Here is an 18084-nt window from a genome sequence, read left to right on the forward strand (position 1 = left end):
GGGAGCATGTTTGTTTGAAAGTCTTCTTGGAGTGAGACCTAACCAGGTTAGCCCAGCTCGTTGAAGAAAAGGGGCTGAGGGCTGCTTTGCCAGAGAGAGAAATGGGCAGCGGCTGAGGGAGTGAGAGAAATATAGCACACTCCCTGCATTTGCCCTCTCCCTTCCCTCGGGGTTCACGATTTGACTCCCCGCGTCTGGGCCCTGCCACCAAGAGCCCCCGGACAACCGGCTCGCAGAGCCAGCGCCCCGCCTGCGACACGTGACCGCCTCCAGCCGCGGGCTCAGCCTCGAACGTTGCCCCGTTGCCCGCGCCTCGCCCCCGCTCCGCGCCCCGCGCGCTGATTGGCCGGGGCGGCGCAGCGTGTCGGCCGGCGCCCCCTTCCCTCTCCCCGCCCCCGGAGCCGAGAGTGGAGCCACGCGCCGGTTACGTACGCAGGCAGAGAGGGCGCTGGAGACGCCGGGGAGCGTTCTGCCCTCCAGCCCGCGGCCAGGGTCGCCTAGGAGACGCGCGGCTCGCGAGCGGCTCCCATGGCTGCGTCGCACCGAGTGGTGCTGGGGCCGCTGGTGGGTTCGATCGACCAGGGCACCAGCTCCACGCGCTTCCTGGTGAGTGACCCGCCCCACGCGGGCTCCGCCTGCTGCTGGGGCGGCGCGGTGCCCTGGCACGGGAGGCCGCCCGCGGCCGGCCGGTGCCCCCTGGCTCTGCCCGCGGCTGCTGCTGCTGCGGCGTCCAGTGCGCCTCTGGCCCCGTGGCGGGGGCCGCCCCCAGGGAGACCCACCGGTCTCTGCTCGGAGACCCACCGCCCCGCCTGTGGGCATGGGGAGCTGGCCAGCAGCACCTCTGGTAGGCGGCGTGATAGCCGGGCCTCGTTGGGTATGTCCACACGGAGCCCTGGCTCAGACTCCGGTTTGACCTCCCTTGGAGAGACCAGCAAGCCCTCCCTGCCATCTGCACGTAAATCACTCTGACTCGGACCTGCAGTCCCAGGTGCCTGCTTAGGGGTGGGTCAGAGCCTGAGTCCCCTTGTGAATTGGGTCCAAGCCCTGTCACTTTGCAGGCCGGCGTTACAAGGTCTACGTAAAAAGAAAAGGAGGACTAAGGTGCCACAAGTCCTTTTCTTTTTCGCGGATACAGACTTACACGGCTGCTACTCTGAAAGGTCTGCGTAGTGCCCTATGGCCGAGTTAGCAGCACTGTGAGAACTGGGTCTAGCAATTGTAGACCTAGGTTCACAATGTTGTGTGGGTGATCAAGCGTGGGTTTGGAAACACTGGTACGCCACCATAGCGCTTGGGTCAATTGACTTAAACTCGTAGGCTTCGGGGCTAAACATTGCAGTGTAGACATTCAGGCTTGGACTGGAGCCTGTACTCTGAGACCCTCCCTTTTTGAGGTGTCTCAGTGTCTGGACTCCAGACTGAGCCTGAAGGCTACACAGCAGTTTTTAGCCGTGTGAGACCACGTCAGCTCTGGGTCCCATGGACCTGGGCTTAGTGTGCTGCGCACCGTTGAATCCACTAGGTGTTTCGCCACTGAGTTCAGAGGCTGCAGGATTCTCCCCGTGGCTCTGATTCTCTGTGGCTACATTGCACCTTGTGTTGTTGCTGACACCTACGAAATGTTACTTTTCTGATTTGGAAATGTGTAAACCAGGTGTCCGCACAGAATCCGGTCCCATGGCTTGCCTTAAAGTTACTGATGATGTGTAGTGTAAAATAGCACAGTGACTCAACTGCACTGCCACTCTGAAGCCTGTTTCTGCCTGTATGAATAATGACTCCTGCTAATGCTATGGGTAGGCCCTAATTCTGCGAAGACTTAGCACACACTTAGCTTTACACACTGAGAAGTTCTAGTGACTTAAATGGACTTTTCACAGTGCATAAAGTTTAAGCATATGTGTAAGTCTTTAGTCTACAGGTCTTCGATAGGTCCTCAAATGATAAAGATAATTAAAGGCCCTGGTATGCACCACAGCTTAACTAAAATATATTTGCTCTGAAAGCTAGTGCACAAAGCTTAAGGCCAGTAATGGTTCTTTTATTTTATTTAAAAAGCCAAATTGTGAGTTATTTGTGAGGGTGATTTCCGAATTGGTTGTCAGCTTATTTCCCAGAATTAATTATCAGCTTGTTTCCCAGAGCAGAAAGTGAAACTAAATTGTAGAGAAGGGAATTGTAAAAATAAATTAATGGATTATTTAATAATAACCTAGTTTAATTGCAAAATGGAGGCCCCAGCCATTTGGGTGCTGTTATAATATAAACCTTCATTCAACCTTCCCACCATCACACTGCATGCAGAGCTTCCCTTGAATCTCATTGGTGATCTTATGCAAAAATTGTGGACTCAGCATATTTTTGTGAGTAGGAATGAGTTTTAAATTATGTAAATTGCCTATAAATGTTTTGTTTCTGATCAACAGAGTGGAAGAGTGTTGGACTATTAGAGATCATAGTAGGCTAAAAAAAATGTGGGAACTAATCATACAGAGAGACTGAAACTTACTATATACAAGGTGCTGCCAAAATGCACAGAGTATACAAACTGGGGGGGAGGCTGGGGGGGGGGGAATAGTCTTGTTCTTGCAGGTTGCCAAAAAAAAATTCCTAAATTGAATCTATTCCATGCAGATGAGTTGCTGAAGAGGGAGACTAGTCTGGAATTGAGTGTCATCTTGACCGATGTGAAAATTTATTTCCCCTTGCCCTTTTCCTTATAGAATTGTCAAATGACAAAATAAAATCTGGGCGTGGAAAGGAATTCTAGACTTGCAGCTGAGGATTGTCCCTTGTGGTGGCAATACATGCAGCTACCTTGCAAGTGCCAACTAGGAAAATGAAAATATGGAAAAACTTAACCTAATTTCAAGTGTTAATCTGCTTTATTTGTACCAGTAAGTTTATTTGGCAAAAGCTCCTTTTGAGTAGACTTAAGAGACTTACCCAACTTCAAAATTCCCTTTTTTTTTTTAAATCAACTTTAGTTACATGTAACATGTCAGGTTACTTTATAAGGATTGGAGAAAGTCTGTTTTGTTTTGTTTTTAAATGTCTCCTTTTGACAGCATTTTGTATATAGTCAGACTATGATTCACTCTTGTGAGATTAGTTTCCTCTTCTGGTTGTATTATAAACACACAAAGAAGAGGAAAATATTTTTAAAAAACAGAAGTGTGATTGTAAATTTCCAGGAATATATAGGTGCAGGTGTAGAACCTGCAACCACTCCTAATTCTTTTTTAATTTAAAAAATTGCAAAATGTAGCTGTTTTCTTAAAATAGCGGTGTGATTGAAATATTACAAAAATAAAAAGTGCCATGAACTTGAATGTCAAGAGATCTCCTTTTACCTCAGTGAGCAGAGAGTTAACTCATAAACACCAACATTGTGAAAATAGTATAGAGGGACCTACGCTCTACTGCACCATTCGCTCAGAAAAAATGTATATGCATAAAATAGAAATAACACTAAATGGGGGGGGAGACTTGCTGAGGGAACATACCATTTTACAAGGGAAATGTTTCATGTACCAGTCTACTGTTACAAATCTAGTGTTCTGTTAGTCTGTTTTTTCACTAGATCTAGCCTCTTCTTACCTGTCCACCTTAATGTCTTGGCTTCTATGCTTGTTTTCATCTTCATGTATGTCTTTCCCTATCATTTCCAACTGTTTTTCTTTCTTTTTATGTCTGCATCATCCATCTCAGTAGGAGGCAACAGTTACTTACCTTGCTTATGCCTGTTATTAATACAGAAGCACTTGTAGCAGCGGTGTGACTATTACTCTGGCCACGTGATTTTAGGCAACTTCCAAGTGATATTTGCTATTGTCAGGAGTAAAGATATGGTCATGGAGTTAAAATGCTGTGCGATTCTCTTCCTTGGGTGAGTGAGAAGAATGTGTGTGAATCCTACATTGCATTTAAACCTTCTGGATACCACTAAAAGATATTCAAAGCATGGGTGGAAAAATCAGGTAGACAAAACAAATGCTCCTAGATGGATTAAGATGGTACCTTGTGATACGTCTTGACAATTACTTTAGCAAAGCTTTTGATACAGTCTCCCACAGTATTCTTTCCAGCAAGTTAAAGTAGTTTGGGCTGGATGAATGGACTATAAGGTGGATAGAAAGTTGGCTAGATTGTCGGGCTCAACGGGTAATGATCAATGGCTCCATGTCTAGTTGGCAGCCGGTATCAAGTGGAGTGCCACTAGGGTCATTCCTCGGGCCGGTTTTGTTCAATATCTTCATTAATGATCTGGAGGATGGTGCGGATTGCACCCTCAGCAAGTTTGCAGATGACACTAAACTGGGAGGAGAGGTAGATACGCTGGAGGGTAGGGATAGGATACAGAGGGCCCTAGACCAATTAGAGGATTGGGCCAAAAGAAGTCTGATGAGGTTCAACAAGGACAAGTGCAGAGTCCTGCACTTAGGACGGAAGAATCCCATGCACCGCTACAGACTAGGGACTGAATGGCTCGGCAGCAGTTCTGCAGAAAATGACCTAGGGATTACAGTGGACGAGAAGCTGGATATGAGTCAACAGCGTGCCCTTGTTGCCAAGAAGGCCAGTGGCATTTTGGGCTGTATAAGTAGGGGCATTGCCAGCAGATCGGGAGACGTGATCATTCCCCTCTATTTGGCACTGGTGAGGCCTCACCTGGAGTCCTGTGTCCAGTTTTGGGCCCCACGCTGCAAGAAGGATGTGGAAAAATTGGAAAGAGTCCAGCGGAGGGCAACAAAAATGATTAGGGGACTGGAACGCATGACTTATGAGGAGAGGCTGAGGGAACTGGGATTGTTTAGTCTGCAGAAGAGAAGAATAAGGGGGGATTTGATAGCTGCTTTCAACTACCTGAAAGGGGGTTCAAAAGAGGATGGATCTAGACTGTTCTCAGTGGTAGCAGATGACAGAACGAGGAGTAATGGTCTCAAGTTGCAGTGGGGGAGGTTTAGGTTGGATATTAGGAAAAACTTTTTCACTAGGAGGGTGGGGAAGCACTGGACTGAGTTACCTAGGGAGGTGGTGGAATCTCTTTTTTTAGAGGTTTTTAAGGTCAAGCTTAACGAAGTCCTGGCTGGGATGATTTAGTTGGGGATTGGTCCTGCTTTGAGCAAGTGGTTGGACTAGAAGACCTTCTGAGGTCCCTTCCAACCCTGATATTCTATGATTCTATGAAAAGGAAAAATAAAGTAAAATTTAGCACAACTGCAGACTGTCACCTTTTGTCCCTTAAACTTATTTCATTCTTTGTCAGTAGGTACTTTCTTTGTGTCTGTCAAGTGGCAGCCCTGGAAGCAATAGTTTATGGGGGAGGACTTTTTAGTCCCTCCCCTTTTTACCAAAAATCCTAGCTGTTTGACTTCAAACACCCTTTTCTACCTCTTTTTAGAGGCTGATGATTAAGTTTTTGAGGGTTTTGTTTTCTTTGCCAAACGGCAAAAGGCACACCTTAAACCAACAAAACTGGTTTAACTTAAAAACAAAACTTTTTCAGAATAACAGGGAGAATCACATTAAAACAAAAGAAATGGCATATCTAACATATAGCTTGACACACCTTAGAGATTTTTTTTTTGTAAATATGACTTCATTAAATTTGTTGCAGCATTGACTGTACAGCTATACAATTAAAGATGTATGCAATAAAATTGTTTAAGGGAGAATGCTGGTTTAATTTTTCAATAATTTGTTGTAAGACTACCTGTACATGACGAGAGCTTTGCAACACCTTTAACCAGACTTTTGTGATTAAATCTCAGTGTTAGTAAAGTAGAAACTACATATAGACAATGCTATACAAGAGAGCATGGAGGTATATAAAGTATCTTAGAGGTCACCAAGGGATCATCAAACTAGCATTTTTTTGCACTGAAACTTCCTCAGGGAAGGATTTCCCTCGCCCTGTGATAGGTAGATTCAAGAAACTGGTAAACTTTATTCACTGCAAGGAATATTCACCCTCTCATCCTTCCAATGCTCAGCCTGTGTCACATCCCTCCTCTTGTCTCCAATTCCTTCCTCGGTTATAGTCTGTAATCCTGGTTTGAAAGATGTTACAGAACTCACCAGGCAGATGTTACATTGGCATTTCAATAATTTAGTGTTTTATCAGGTGTTCCATAGCAGGATGGGCATTCAGCAGTCTTTTCTGCATATGGTGGTTACTGTCCCCTGTACAATCTAACCCCTGACTTTCCAAACTCTGGGGCTCAACTTTATCTCAAAACCTAGCATTTTAAATGCCCGTTTGATCTTATCTATGACCTAGTCACCCAAAGGTTCAAAGTGACTGAATCTTAGTTTGCATGTCAGTTATTCCTGGCTGAAGCAGTTAGCTTGAGCCAAATCTGGTCTCTTTTTTTGGGCAACACTATTCTATCCTGTTGTCCAGCTGAAATTACATGTAGAGGCTGTAAGTAATCCCTCAAGGGGTTGGGGAGAATTTCCTCACCACAGACATTCTGTTGGGCTGTTATAATAGCTGGTCTCTCATGAATCCCAGTGCAGGGCATCTGTCAGGAAGGCAGAGCTGTAATGCATGCCACAATGGTCACTGGCAGCGTTGGGCTGACTGCTATAACTCAAAGCAGCCCCGAGGAGTGCTCAAGTTTTGCTGGCAACTGTCTTGCCCCAGGATATATTGTGTCAATGTTTGACTTTGTTTTTGTTTTGTTTTTCGATATACCATTGCAAGAGGTGTATGTTAATGTCATGCTGTACAGTAACCTATTACATTGCAAATGGCTCCAAAGCTATTTCCTTATATCATAGAATCATAGAATCATAGAATATAAGGGTTGGAAGGGACCCCAGAAGGTCATCTAGTCCAACCCCCTGCTCGAAGCAGGACCAATTCCCAGTTAAATCATCCCAGCCAGGGCTTTGTCAAGCCTGACCTTAAAAACCTCTAAGGAAGGAGATTCTACCACCTCCCTAGGTAACGCATTCCAGTGTTTCACCACCCTCTTAGTGAAAAAGTTTTTCCTAATATCCAATCTAAACCTCCCCTTCCTAATATCCAATCTAACCTCATGTTAGTCCCTGCCATAATTTAATGCCATGTATTGCATCAAGAGAAGCAAAACAGTGTCACAGGTACTAAGTCCATAGTCTCTGTAAGCAAAATGACAAATACAGCACTAAAACAACTGACCAGTTTGTTCTCTCACACTGTTACCTTCCACTTCTGTATAGAAAGATTTTGACTTACTCTTGGCACATTAGTTTATGCTGCTTCTCCATTCTTATTTATACCTTTGGTGACTAAACTTTGTAATGGAATTCAGTGTGTGTGTGTGTGTGCTGGGAATTGAATGAGCGCATAAGTCTGTGTATTGCAAAATGACTGCAGAGGTCAAGTAGTAAGAAGTTTTATGTGGCTGCTAAGTGCACATTCAGGCCAAAATGAACTTTTGATTGCTCTTGCCTGAGATCATCTGAATCAGTGGGGGAGGAAAACTGATTGGGGGAAGGGACAGGAACTGTCTCAAAAACCTGGTTTTATTTTTGGCTTACCTGCATCACTGATATCGGAACAGATTTTGTCAGTCTGGCTTGTTTTTTCTGTTTTGTTAAGTATTGGTCTGGTGTCTAAAGCATGTTTTGGTTTTGCTCCATGTGTTAGGAGGTTAGGATTGCTGTATAGGAATGGATTGTTTTCATTTGTTTTCAGGTTTTTGATCTCTCTGTCTCTGGTAGAGACAGTGTCTGCTGCTTTGGTTGAGATGGTGCTAGAAGTAGACTGAATGCATCTAAGGAGACCAGAGGGAACACTTACCCAGTTGTGCTCTGTCAATATTCTGGCAGGTGTTCTCTGTAGGGATGATATTTGATTGCAGTGGTGGAGGATTTCTATTGAGAATTTGTCCCAGTTGATGACAGTGTCCTAGTGGTGGTAAATAGTTATGTGAGAACCAACACCAAGGCTGGCAAAATGGGGATGAGCGTGCTGCATTCCAACTACTTCAGCCCTCGTTGGCTTGGGAGTGAAAGCTTTGCCTGGCTTAACGTGCTGCCATTAAGCTGTCTGAGTGACTTCACCCATTTGTGCCAGCATCCTTCTTAGCTGAAAGAAAGACAGGAATACGCTGTCCTCCATTTGGGAGTGTGTATGAATGTTGCTAATGTGCCAAAAGGTGTAGTCTGATCTTAGTGAAATAAATGCTTAGCAAATGGTTTTGTTACTCGGCTTTTGACTTTTTTTTTTTTTTTTTTTTTTAATTCTTTGTATCTCTTTCCTCTTGATGTGCACACACAAGCCCTTGTAATCATTAATGGAAGCTGGATTGGTGCACTGAGGAAGAAATTATTTATATTGTCATAGCACCTAGAAGTCCTGATGCCAGGCACTGTACAAATATGTAGTATAGACAGTCCCTTCCTGTCCTGAAGAGTTTAGTGTAGCTTAATGCTAAGACTGAACAGGTAGATGAAACAGAAGATGGGTAGATAGAGGGAAGAGGAAGGATGAGATAACCATAGTATATTTTGTGTAATCTAGCTGTGCATGCCACATAACTACTAGGCAAGGGGCAAGTTAACAACTGGCAGTGTTCTCTGGCATCATAGCAGAAGTGAGTCTCTGAGCTCAATTTTATCACTTTGGACAGTACAGAAATGAAATCACTTTACCACTTTCATGACTAGCTACTTGATTTGGAAGCATGGGTGGGGATAAAGAAAGTAGCTATAACGTCTAACGTCACTTGGTGTAATTTTACACACAGGCCTAGGTTGCTCAACTAGGGTTGCCAGTTGTCCGGTTTTCAACCAGAACAGCTGGTCAAAAATGGTGCTCGGGTCAGCACCATTAAAAGTCCAGTCGGCGATGCAGCGGGGCTAAGCCAGGCTCCCTGCCAGCCCTAGCTCTTCATGGCTCCTGGAAGCACCCAGCATGTCCGGCCCCTAGATGCAAGGGCAGCCATGGGGGCTCCGCCCACTGCCCCCGCTACGACCACTGGCTCCCCAGCTCCCATTGCCTGAGAAACAGAGCCAATGGAGCTGCAGGGGTGGCACGTGCAGGCAGTGTGTAGAGCTGTCTAGCTCCTTTGTCTAGGAGTTGGACATGCTGGCTGCTTCCAGGATCTGCCTGAGGTAAGCACTGCCCATCTGGAGCCTGCACCTCCTCCCACACTGCAACCCCCTTCCCTGCGCCCCCTTCTGCACCCCAAACCACTCCTCCCCACCCCAGAGCCCACACCCCCAGCCATAGCCCTTACTGCACCCCACCCCATTGCCCCAGGTTGGAACCTCCTCCTGCACCCGAAGTCCCTCCAGGAGCCTGCGCCCCTTCCTGCACCCCAAGCCCCTGTTCCCCAGCCCCATCCCAAAGCCCACACTCCCGGCTGGAGCCTGCACCTCAACCCCCTGCCTCAGCCCTGAGCCCCCTCCTGCACTCCAAACCCCTCGGCCCTAGCGCAGAGCCCTCTCCCACACCCTGAATCCCTCATTTCTGGCCCAACCCCAGAGTCCGCACCTCCAACCAGAGCCCTCACCTCCTCCCACACACCAAGCCCCTGCCCAAGCCCAGTGAGAGGGGGGAGAGTGAGCAACGGAGGGAGGGGGGGATGGAGTGAGCAGGGGGCAAGGCCTTGAAGAAGGGGCAGGGCAAGGGTGTTCGGATTAGTGTGATTAGAAAGTTGGCAACCCTATGCTCAATGGAAATGTAACATACCTTCACTTTGTTATTGTCTCCTCATATATGGTTTATTTAATCCTGTAGGCATAAATTTATTTAATCTGTATCCTTGTTATTTGCAGGTTTTTAATGCGAAAACAGCAGAGCTCCTGAGTCACCATCAAGTAGAAATAAAACAGAAATTCCCTAAAGAAGGGTATGATCTCTGTATATCTTCTGTTCCATTTCTGTCTACCTTTCAATGTGGCAAAAGCCTATTTAATAGGATCTATGTATGCATAATTACACTTGAAGTCTGTTAAGAATATGGAATCAGTTGCTAATGTTTTAGAGTGGTCGGAAAGAATAATTAAATAGATCCTTTTTTTAAAAACAAGACAAAAAACTCCCTCCTTTGTATGGCCTAATGGAAATCTTATTAATTCCTAAAAATGTTTATGAAAGTTCAACCCTCGCAATAGTCACTCACCCATTCTTTCTTCCACTGTCCAGGCTTTCTTAAAATGGTGAAACTATTTATTCTCTTGACTGACTTGCTTATCTTTACATTCTCCAGCTTCACCTATGGAGTCTGCACAACTTATTCTGTAGCTCTAAATTTGCTGTACACTGTTCACCAAGTGTTATCCCTAGACTCTTCCCCCTCTGTACTGAGGCAGTATACATGTATCTATAGAAGATTTTGAAATACCACATTGACTTTTTCTCTAAAAATGCAGACTGACTATTCAAACTATTCTTTTGCTTGATTAAACAAACACTTTCTATATGATACAGAATTAGGTTGGTCATTCTGACATGGAATCAAAGCAAGTTGACTAGAGGGAAAAACTAGCTGAGTTAACTTTTTGATACTCTTTAATATTGTGAACATGTGACTTTATGGCCTGCTCTTAGAATTCGTATACAGCTCTCCATAAATGTAACATCTGCCTCATGTTTTGGTTCTTTTTTGATTGCTGTCTAATATTTGTTAAAGATGGGTGGAGCAAGATCCAAAGGAAATCTTGCAATCTGTTTATGAATGTGTGGAGAAAACATGTGAGAAATTGAACCAGCTAAACGTAGACATCACCAACATAAAAGGTATTGTTGCAGTTTCTTATGTGTAACTAGTTGCTTTTGAGAACATGCTTTGGGGACTGGGGAAGGTCAGATCATCCAGTAATGAAGCCAGTGATTAGAAAGGAAGTAGGATTTAGCTCCAGGTCAAAAAAAGCTCTGCATGTTGGGGAAATAAGATATTGCTGACACTTACTAGCCGTGCATTGTTTTGCCAAATAGACCAAATAAAATTCTCTCCCCGGGGATTGCAAAGAGGTTATGCAGCTAATGGATGAAATACTGGTCACATTATACTGCAGTGCCTGCTGTTACAAAACTTCAGTTTCTTTGTTCATGTCTGTTTGTGAAAGTTAAACAGAAGAATAAGAGATGTAGAGCAGAGTTCAGTTTTTTGAAATGAGAGAAAAGTGGTATACCAAGAATGTAAAAGGCATAAGCCAAAAGGGTTTTTATTTTCCTTTCACTTCCTTTTCTTCCTTGCCTGCCCTCTAAAAATCTCTAATGTGTACTTTTCCCCCCTTCCTTTGTTTGTTTTCCAGCTATTGGAGTCAGCAATCAGAGAGAGACAACTGTGGTTTGGGACAAGACAACTGGAGAACCTCTATATGATGCTATTGGTACGTATCACAGTGCCTGCCTGGTGTATATGGCTTCTTAAAGTTTATATACTCTTCCTTTCAATACAGCCTTGCTGCAGTTTTACTTGCAGATTCTTAGAAATCCTATATGAATCTTGTTAGAACCTGCAAATAATAATGACAACTTTTGGTGGCCTTTCCCAAAAATTGCGTGTTTGCAACCACTGATGCTGCAGTTACACAGAAAAATATCCTAGTTAAATATTCTATCACATCACAGTTTAGCTTAATAAATCTTTTAATCAGGCTTCAGCAAAATAGAATGTTGACAGCTTGTGCTTGTCAGAGGTCTGAAGTTCTGCCTTGTCTTTTGCTGTAGAATTGAAGGGTCCTAAGAACTTTCAGAAACCTGAACTTGGCATTGCTTTGAGAGAGGGGATTTAAGTTCTTCCTTCCAAGTAGCTTTTTGTGTTTAATGTTCAAGTGTGTGACGTTTAAGACTTAGGTAAAACTGAGCATCAGTAATTCTTTAACACTGTTTACTACTGTAGTTGAGTATTCACAGAGAAATAGTAAATAAACCTATTACTGTATGTACTTTAAGCTTTCTAGTTGAGTGGCCTTGGTCTTCTGGCAAACTATTAAGTATGGTTACTCACTCACTTGTTTGACCTCTGTATTGTTCATGAATAGACTGAGAAACACAAAGTATATCCTTTGTAGCCTCTCTTTGTAGAAAGTCATATTGTGATGTTACAGACCACTTAGCCTTGCAAATAGAATGAGGTTACCTGTCCCTTCTACCTTTTTACAATGATACAGAAATATACATAAGAATATTTCTTTCCTATCAATTTTTTCTTTACTAAAAATATTTTAGTGTGAGTTTCCTGACATTAAGGACTTCAGCAATTTTTAGTAGAAGCTATACAGTTCTGCTGTTCTTTGGCTATGACAAATAGCAAATGGTGGTTGAATTATTGTAAATGTTTTGTGTGTGTGATCTATTTTGGTTTGTAGTGTGGCTTGACCTGAGAACCCAGCCAACAGTTGAGAGACTTCTTAAAATAATTCCAGGGGAAAATAAATCCTTTTTTAAGGTAAGGGATTTTTCTAGAATATCCAGTTAGTAATGCTTTAAATTAAGATTTCCAAATAGTCTCTGTGTGTGTTAATGATTTTCTATTTGAAGTCTTGGGCATTATGTACCAGATGCCTGTCTTAAACCCACTAAACTCAGAGTTAGGGCTTCCACTAGAATAGGAGTTAATATAGTCTTCAACCCACTTTCCCATCCTACGTTTGTCATATTAAATAATTATTAGAGTAACTTTTAATTTATAGCATTAATTTAATATGGCTAATTTGAGAGTTGAGAAGCGGTTTCACTAGAGTCCATCTTCCTTTCACATTCAGCTTTTAACCTGGTGGCTGTATGCTGGCCAAATGATGTCCAGCTTCTTTGTTCTATAGCCACACCTGGTAGGAGTGGGTCAGTGAAATATCAGCTTGCTTGTCTATAAAGCTACAAATGTAACTGAAAGTTCATCCTTTCAGTGTCAGGTTGCTCATTGCAACATCAGTGTTTGCTGTCTTACCCCAAGCAGCTATCACATACGATGTCTGCATATGCCTTTATCTTGTTGCCACGTAAAAGGTCTTTGAACCGTAAACTGATCAGTTGTTGTGATCGTTGTTCATAGGCATGTTGGTCTTTGGCTTTGATGTGTGAGGGTTTTACGGTATTGGGAATGCTTGGTCTTTTTTAAAAAAGAAGAAAAATAAGGTTTAAATAAAGAATCTTGAGTTTCCTTTCTCTTTCCCTAACTTCATAGACAAGTACAGTAGTCACTGGAGGGGATTAGCTCATGGCATGTCCTAAATGACCCTCACTCTTGCAGACTAGGACTGGCCTTCCGCTTAGCACGTATTTCAGTGCAGTGAAACTTCGATGGCTCCTAGACAACGTGGAAGAGATCAGGCAAGCTGTTCGTGATGGGCGAGCTATGTTTGGTACTATTGATTCATGGCTTATATGGGTATGTGTATGGGGGTTCTTTTTTAAAAAAAAATTTTTTGTACAACAGATTTTCATTGTACACCTCTATACCAACTGTTAATAAAGGAATTCTCTGGAGGTCACATAACCAGAACTATATCTGTTGTGGAACTTGTGTGGCTACAAGCAACGTTTAAAAAAGAAATGTGTAAAAAAAAAAAAAAAATCTGCTGCCTTAGAATATATGGGTGGAGGAAAAATTAAAACTTACATAAAATGTAGACTGGTAACCTTTCATAATCCCCGTTTTGTGTACATGCATTATATATTCTGTCCATTATGGATATCCTGGTCTTGCTCTTCATTCACGTAGTGCAAAGATATCAAAGTTCCGACTTATCTCAGGGGTGCAAAAATACTATTTCTATTTCTCAAAATACTTTATTGATTTCATTCTTACTAACTATAAAACCGACTATTAAACTGTGGCTTTTCAAACTTTCACCAGTTACTGGTGGGCTAGTAACTGGATTATTTTGTTTGAACTGTTGACTAATTTTTTTTATTATTATTTTTTACTAATCTTCTTGGTTGCTTTTTCCAGAGTTTGACGGGTGGGAAGAATGGAGGTGTTCATTGTACAGATATCACCAATGCCAGTAGAACGATGTTGTTCAACATTCATTCCTTGGAGTGGGATTCTGAACTCTGCCAGTAAGTCTAATTTTTCATTTAAATCTGTTGAAATAGCTGTATTAGTCAATGATGTGTAAAGACAGACACTAATTGTGCTTTTCAAAATAAGAATCTTCCATCAATGCTTGTGTGGTCACATTTGTGACCAAGAAGAGCGATTAGTTGCATTTATTATGGATATAACAATTAGGGTTTATTCTCTCTAAATAGCTACATAACTACTGTTTGGATTAATGAAAAGGCTAGATCTTAGTGTCTTTCTAGATTGAAAACCTGGTACACAGAAGTGATTTAAATATTAATAGTTTCCCTTTAATTTCTGAGTTACCCAACTACTCCTTCAGCACGTTTCACAAGTATAGTGCAAAATGGTAGTCTCATTGCTTTAAATTTAAACTTAAATTCTTTGATACCCCAGCATGTATTCACTTTATTTTATTTCAAAATAGGAATGATTTTCCAAATGTAAAAATGGAGTTGGATCTGTCCATAAAATGCTCAACAAAGCAAATATTGCTTCATAACTCAAACATTCCAATGCCCTCCCACATCTTACTAGGAAAGACATTAGGTCATGATCTAAGATATGGCCATCAAAGTTCCCTTTATATTATGTTTAATTTGTCTCAAAGTAGAAAATGTAAAAATAATTTCCCTAGCACAACTAAATGCAAAATATTTTTTTTTCAGTTTTTTTGATGTTCCTATGGAAATACTTCCAAAAGTGCGGAGTTCCTCTGAGATTTATGGTTTGATGGTATGTTTTCTCAAAGATATAGCTATTGGGGCAGGGGGGTGGATTGAAAGACTTTACGCTGATTAAAAGCAAGCTAATGGCTCTCTAGTTTTCTAGAACAACGTGGGTTGCTTTATCAAACGGTATGAATCCAATGTCAGCATCTGTTAGCCTTTTTAATAGTATGTATGTCAAATTAAGATAATTTTTTAGATAACAGCACTCTTGATGAGTGTCAAACTAGTAAAACTCAGTTGGAAAGGTTTTTTTGAGACTAGTAAATATCTGATTCTTATTGCAAACTACTTATTCAATTTTGATAAGTAGCTGGTGAATTAATCTATAAGCAGCAGATTAAAAGTAATAAGATAGCTTCAAGTAGTGCCCTTCCTGGGGCCACCATCCAGTGCTCCTAGAACAGCCAAAACTCCCATGGGCAGCTTCCATGTGAGTCTTCCTGGTGGCAGGAATGCTGGGTAAATCCCATTCAGCGTTGCATCCCTGTGGGATTGAGTAAAGGATTTGGTAGGGTTCTGTGGGAGTTGGAAGAAATGCAGATTCCATCTTGTATTTCCTCCTTTTGAGAAGTAAATTCTAGTTGCTTGTGTGTCAGTAAACTTTGTTACAAAAACATGTTGGAGCATTGTTGATGTGTTTGTAATCAAACAGTGCTTTTAGAGCACCTGCAGAGACTTTCCCCAGGAGTGATTGCTGAACTGTGTTCATGCAGTTGAAAAGAGGTGGAGCTTACTTGCAGAACTTAGTAACAGAACTTCATGGCTGGATGAAGGCTGCAGGACAGGATCCTGTTTACCTGTTGGGAACTTATTTTGCTTTGAAGGGTGTCCTTTTATGTTAACTCCAGAAAAAGATTCTGGATTGTTCTTAATTTTAAAACCCCAACTTGTAGCTTTTTATTTTTTTTTAACCAGGTTCTAAATGTGCTTGCCACTAGGAATCTTAGTTGGCGTCTGCTAATTTGAAGGGATTAGATCAGAGTGAATTTTATTCTGATTTGAACCAATGCAGCAACTGGAAGAAGAGATAAAGCCGTTCATGGGAAATGAGACAGGATAGCTGATTATGAACTTTTTTGTCTTTCTCCTTCCTACCTATTATTATTTTCTTGCTGACTGTAGAAAATGTGCCCTAGCCTGGTGAGTAGAGACATTCATTAGGCTGTCCACAAGTTTGTCTCATCCATTCTGTTCAGATACAGTGCATTTCCATTTACTTAGAGGCATGCAACATAACATTTGTAAAACTAGCAGATCCAGCTAGTGTCTCCAGATTGAGACACTGCAGTTAAGTGGCCAGTGTTACTAGTATGTTTGCATAAATTTCGAAGACTTGACAATTTCATATTTATAAAGAGAAACAGGTATGTCTGGCTTTGTAGTGAGAACAACACATGGTATTTCAGTGCAATAGAAATAAGGTTTGTAATGTTTGTTTAAATAAATTTTAATATAAAACTATCAAAAAGCCCAATCAGTTAAAATGGGAGTTGTGGAAACTACTGAGATTTCCTAATTGGAAATGCACTGTCATGTCTTATGCATGACCTCAATGAAAATGTATGGTCACAGTTCAAGAAAGAACCTACTAGTTAATAAAAGCAAAGGATATTTTAAGTAGGACTGATTCCTGGTGATGCCTGTAGTCATTTACAGGAATACAGCTGAAGAATCTTTCTAGCACATGGTTGTTTTTGTGAAGTGCTGCTTAAATTGAAAACACTGTGTGGTCTTAAAATAGGACCTCTGTTATTGTTTACTTGTTAAATCACCTTATCATAATCACTTGTAATAGGAAAGTGCCTGATCATAGTACCTAGTTGAACCTTATTGTTACAGGCCACATGCTAGCATACCACAAATGATGGCCTGTTTCTTATTTTAACAAGATTGCTTTTTATTTTAACTATATATGGAAAACTAACAACTAAAACTGGATTCTGGATTCCTCTATCTTAGGTTATGGAGTAAATGCACAAAGCTTGCTGTTTATTGTTTTGATCTTAGACCTGATTTGATGGATTAAGCAGAGGTCCTATTCACACAAGAATTCAAACCAAGCTGCTGTAGCAATCCAAATTCCTCCTGTAAGCACTAGGACTTGCTCTGTCCCTTAACTGGAAGGCATCACTCTGCCTCAGTGCTTCTCTCTTGTATTCTACCGAGGGGAGGAAGCCACTTACCACATGGGGAATGTTGCTTTGGGAGGTGGATTACCTACGTTGATGGCAAAATGCCTTCTGTCGATGTAGAAAATATCTATGCAACAATGGTATGGTTGCTCCTGTAGTGCCTGTAGCATAGAGATTCCCTGAGAAGGCTATTTTCTGGTGACAATAGCCAATGGGAATTGTCTGCGTTACTGTGTTAGATGTAACTGACTGACTGGTGGAGGAATAAGTTGGAGTAGCTTTGAAGAGATGTCATTGTGATATAAAGTGAAGTCAATGGGAGCTGGACCAAGTAATGTAGCTCTCAGTGACACTTTATGGGTTCCTGAGAGTGGAAAGATCTTTATCTCAAAATTAGTGAGCAGACTGTTGATCTATAAATGCCATTTTTATCAATGACAGTTGTTACACCATATGGCATTGACAGTAAAATGAAAAAGTGTAAAACCACAAACAAGTAGAAAGAGTTTACAGTGTTTTTGCAGAGCGCCTCTGAATGAAAGGAAAAGTGTTGTTACAAGCTGGCTTCTTCAACGTAATATCTAGCTTGTGCCAAGAGGCAACTTTTCAGTATTGTTGAAACTTTCATCAAAGCACAGTTTTTCTTTTAAATGCTACCTTTATTTTATTTTTTTAATTTTTAAAGGCAGTCTTTTGAAATGGCAGTGTCATGCCTTGTTTTTTAACTTGCTACCAATTCTGGTATGAGGACTCTTTTCTGCAGCTGTTTCTGTCCACACCTGAAGCATGCATATCTCCATTAAAAACTGAAGAGTGTCTTTCCTTCATTGCTTAAATGTTACAATAATTGATAAGCAAGCAGTGTGAAATAAACTGAAGTTTGTGTTCTGTATTTTTGTTAGAAATCTGGAGCCCTGACAGGTGTGCCAATTTCTGGGGTGAGTTCTTTTCCAATTTGAATTCTGGCATGAGGACTTGGGTCTGCTTGGAGAGACCCTCACTGGATATAACTTAAAAATGAACTAATTATTTTAGAAAATCAAGTTGTATTTGCAACAAAATTATTTCATTTTAAGCAAGTACAGTATACTTACACTAATAATGAAGACTATTGTGAATTAATTAATTAAGGCCTGATCATGCAAACAAGTACAGTAAAACCTCAGAGTTACAAACACCAGAAGTACAAACTGACCAGTCAACCATATA

General features: G+C 41.7%; 1 protein-coding gene across 4 annotated transcripts in view; it reads left to right on the forward strand.

The window, feature by feature from the left end:
- Positions 1-401: 401 nt before the first annotated feature.
- GK (glycerol kinase) overlaps positions 402-18084 on the forward strand; it is a 44220-nt gene continuing 26537 nt past the window's right edge. For 3 of the 4 annotated variants that reach the window (XM_048863515.2, XM_048863535.2, XM_048863545.2), the window contains exons 1-10: positions 402-606; positions 9775-9848; positions 10632-10738; positions 11257-11334; positions 12316-12395; positions 13197-13334; positions 13899-14008; positions 14681-14747; positions 15866-15883; positions 17778-17813. In XM_048863515.2, the coding sequence (XP_048719472.1) occupies positions 529-606; positions 9775-9848; positions 10632-10738; positions 11257-11334; positions 12316-12395; positions 13197-13334; positions 13899-14008; positions 14681-14747; positions 15866-15883; positions 17778-17813 (786 nt within the window). In that variant the 5' untranslated portion in view covers positions 402-528. The remainder of the gene's footprint in view (positions 607-9774; positions 9849-10631; positions 10739-11256; positions 11335-12315; positions 12396-13196; positions 13335-13898; positions 14009-14680; positions 14748-15865; positions 15884-17777; positions 17814-18084) is intronic. The other variant, XM_048863525.2, reaches the window with a different exon arrangement.

The sequence above is a fragment of the Caretta caretta genome, chromosome 1 (assembly GCF_965140235.1).
Source record: "Caretta caretta isolate rCarCar2 chromosome 1, rCarCar1.hap1, whole genome shotgun sequence".
NCBI lineage: Eukaryota > Metazoa > Chordata > Testudines > Cheloniidae > Caretta > Caretta caretta.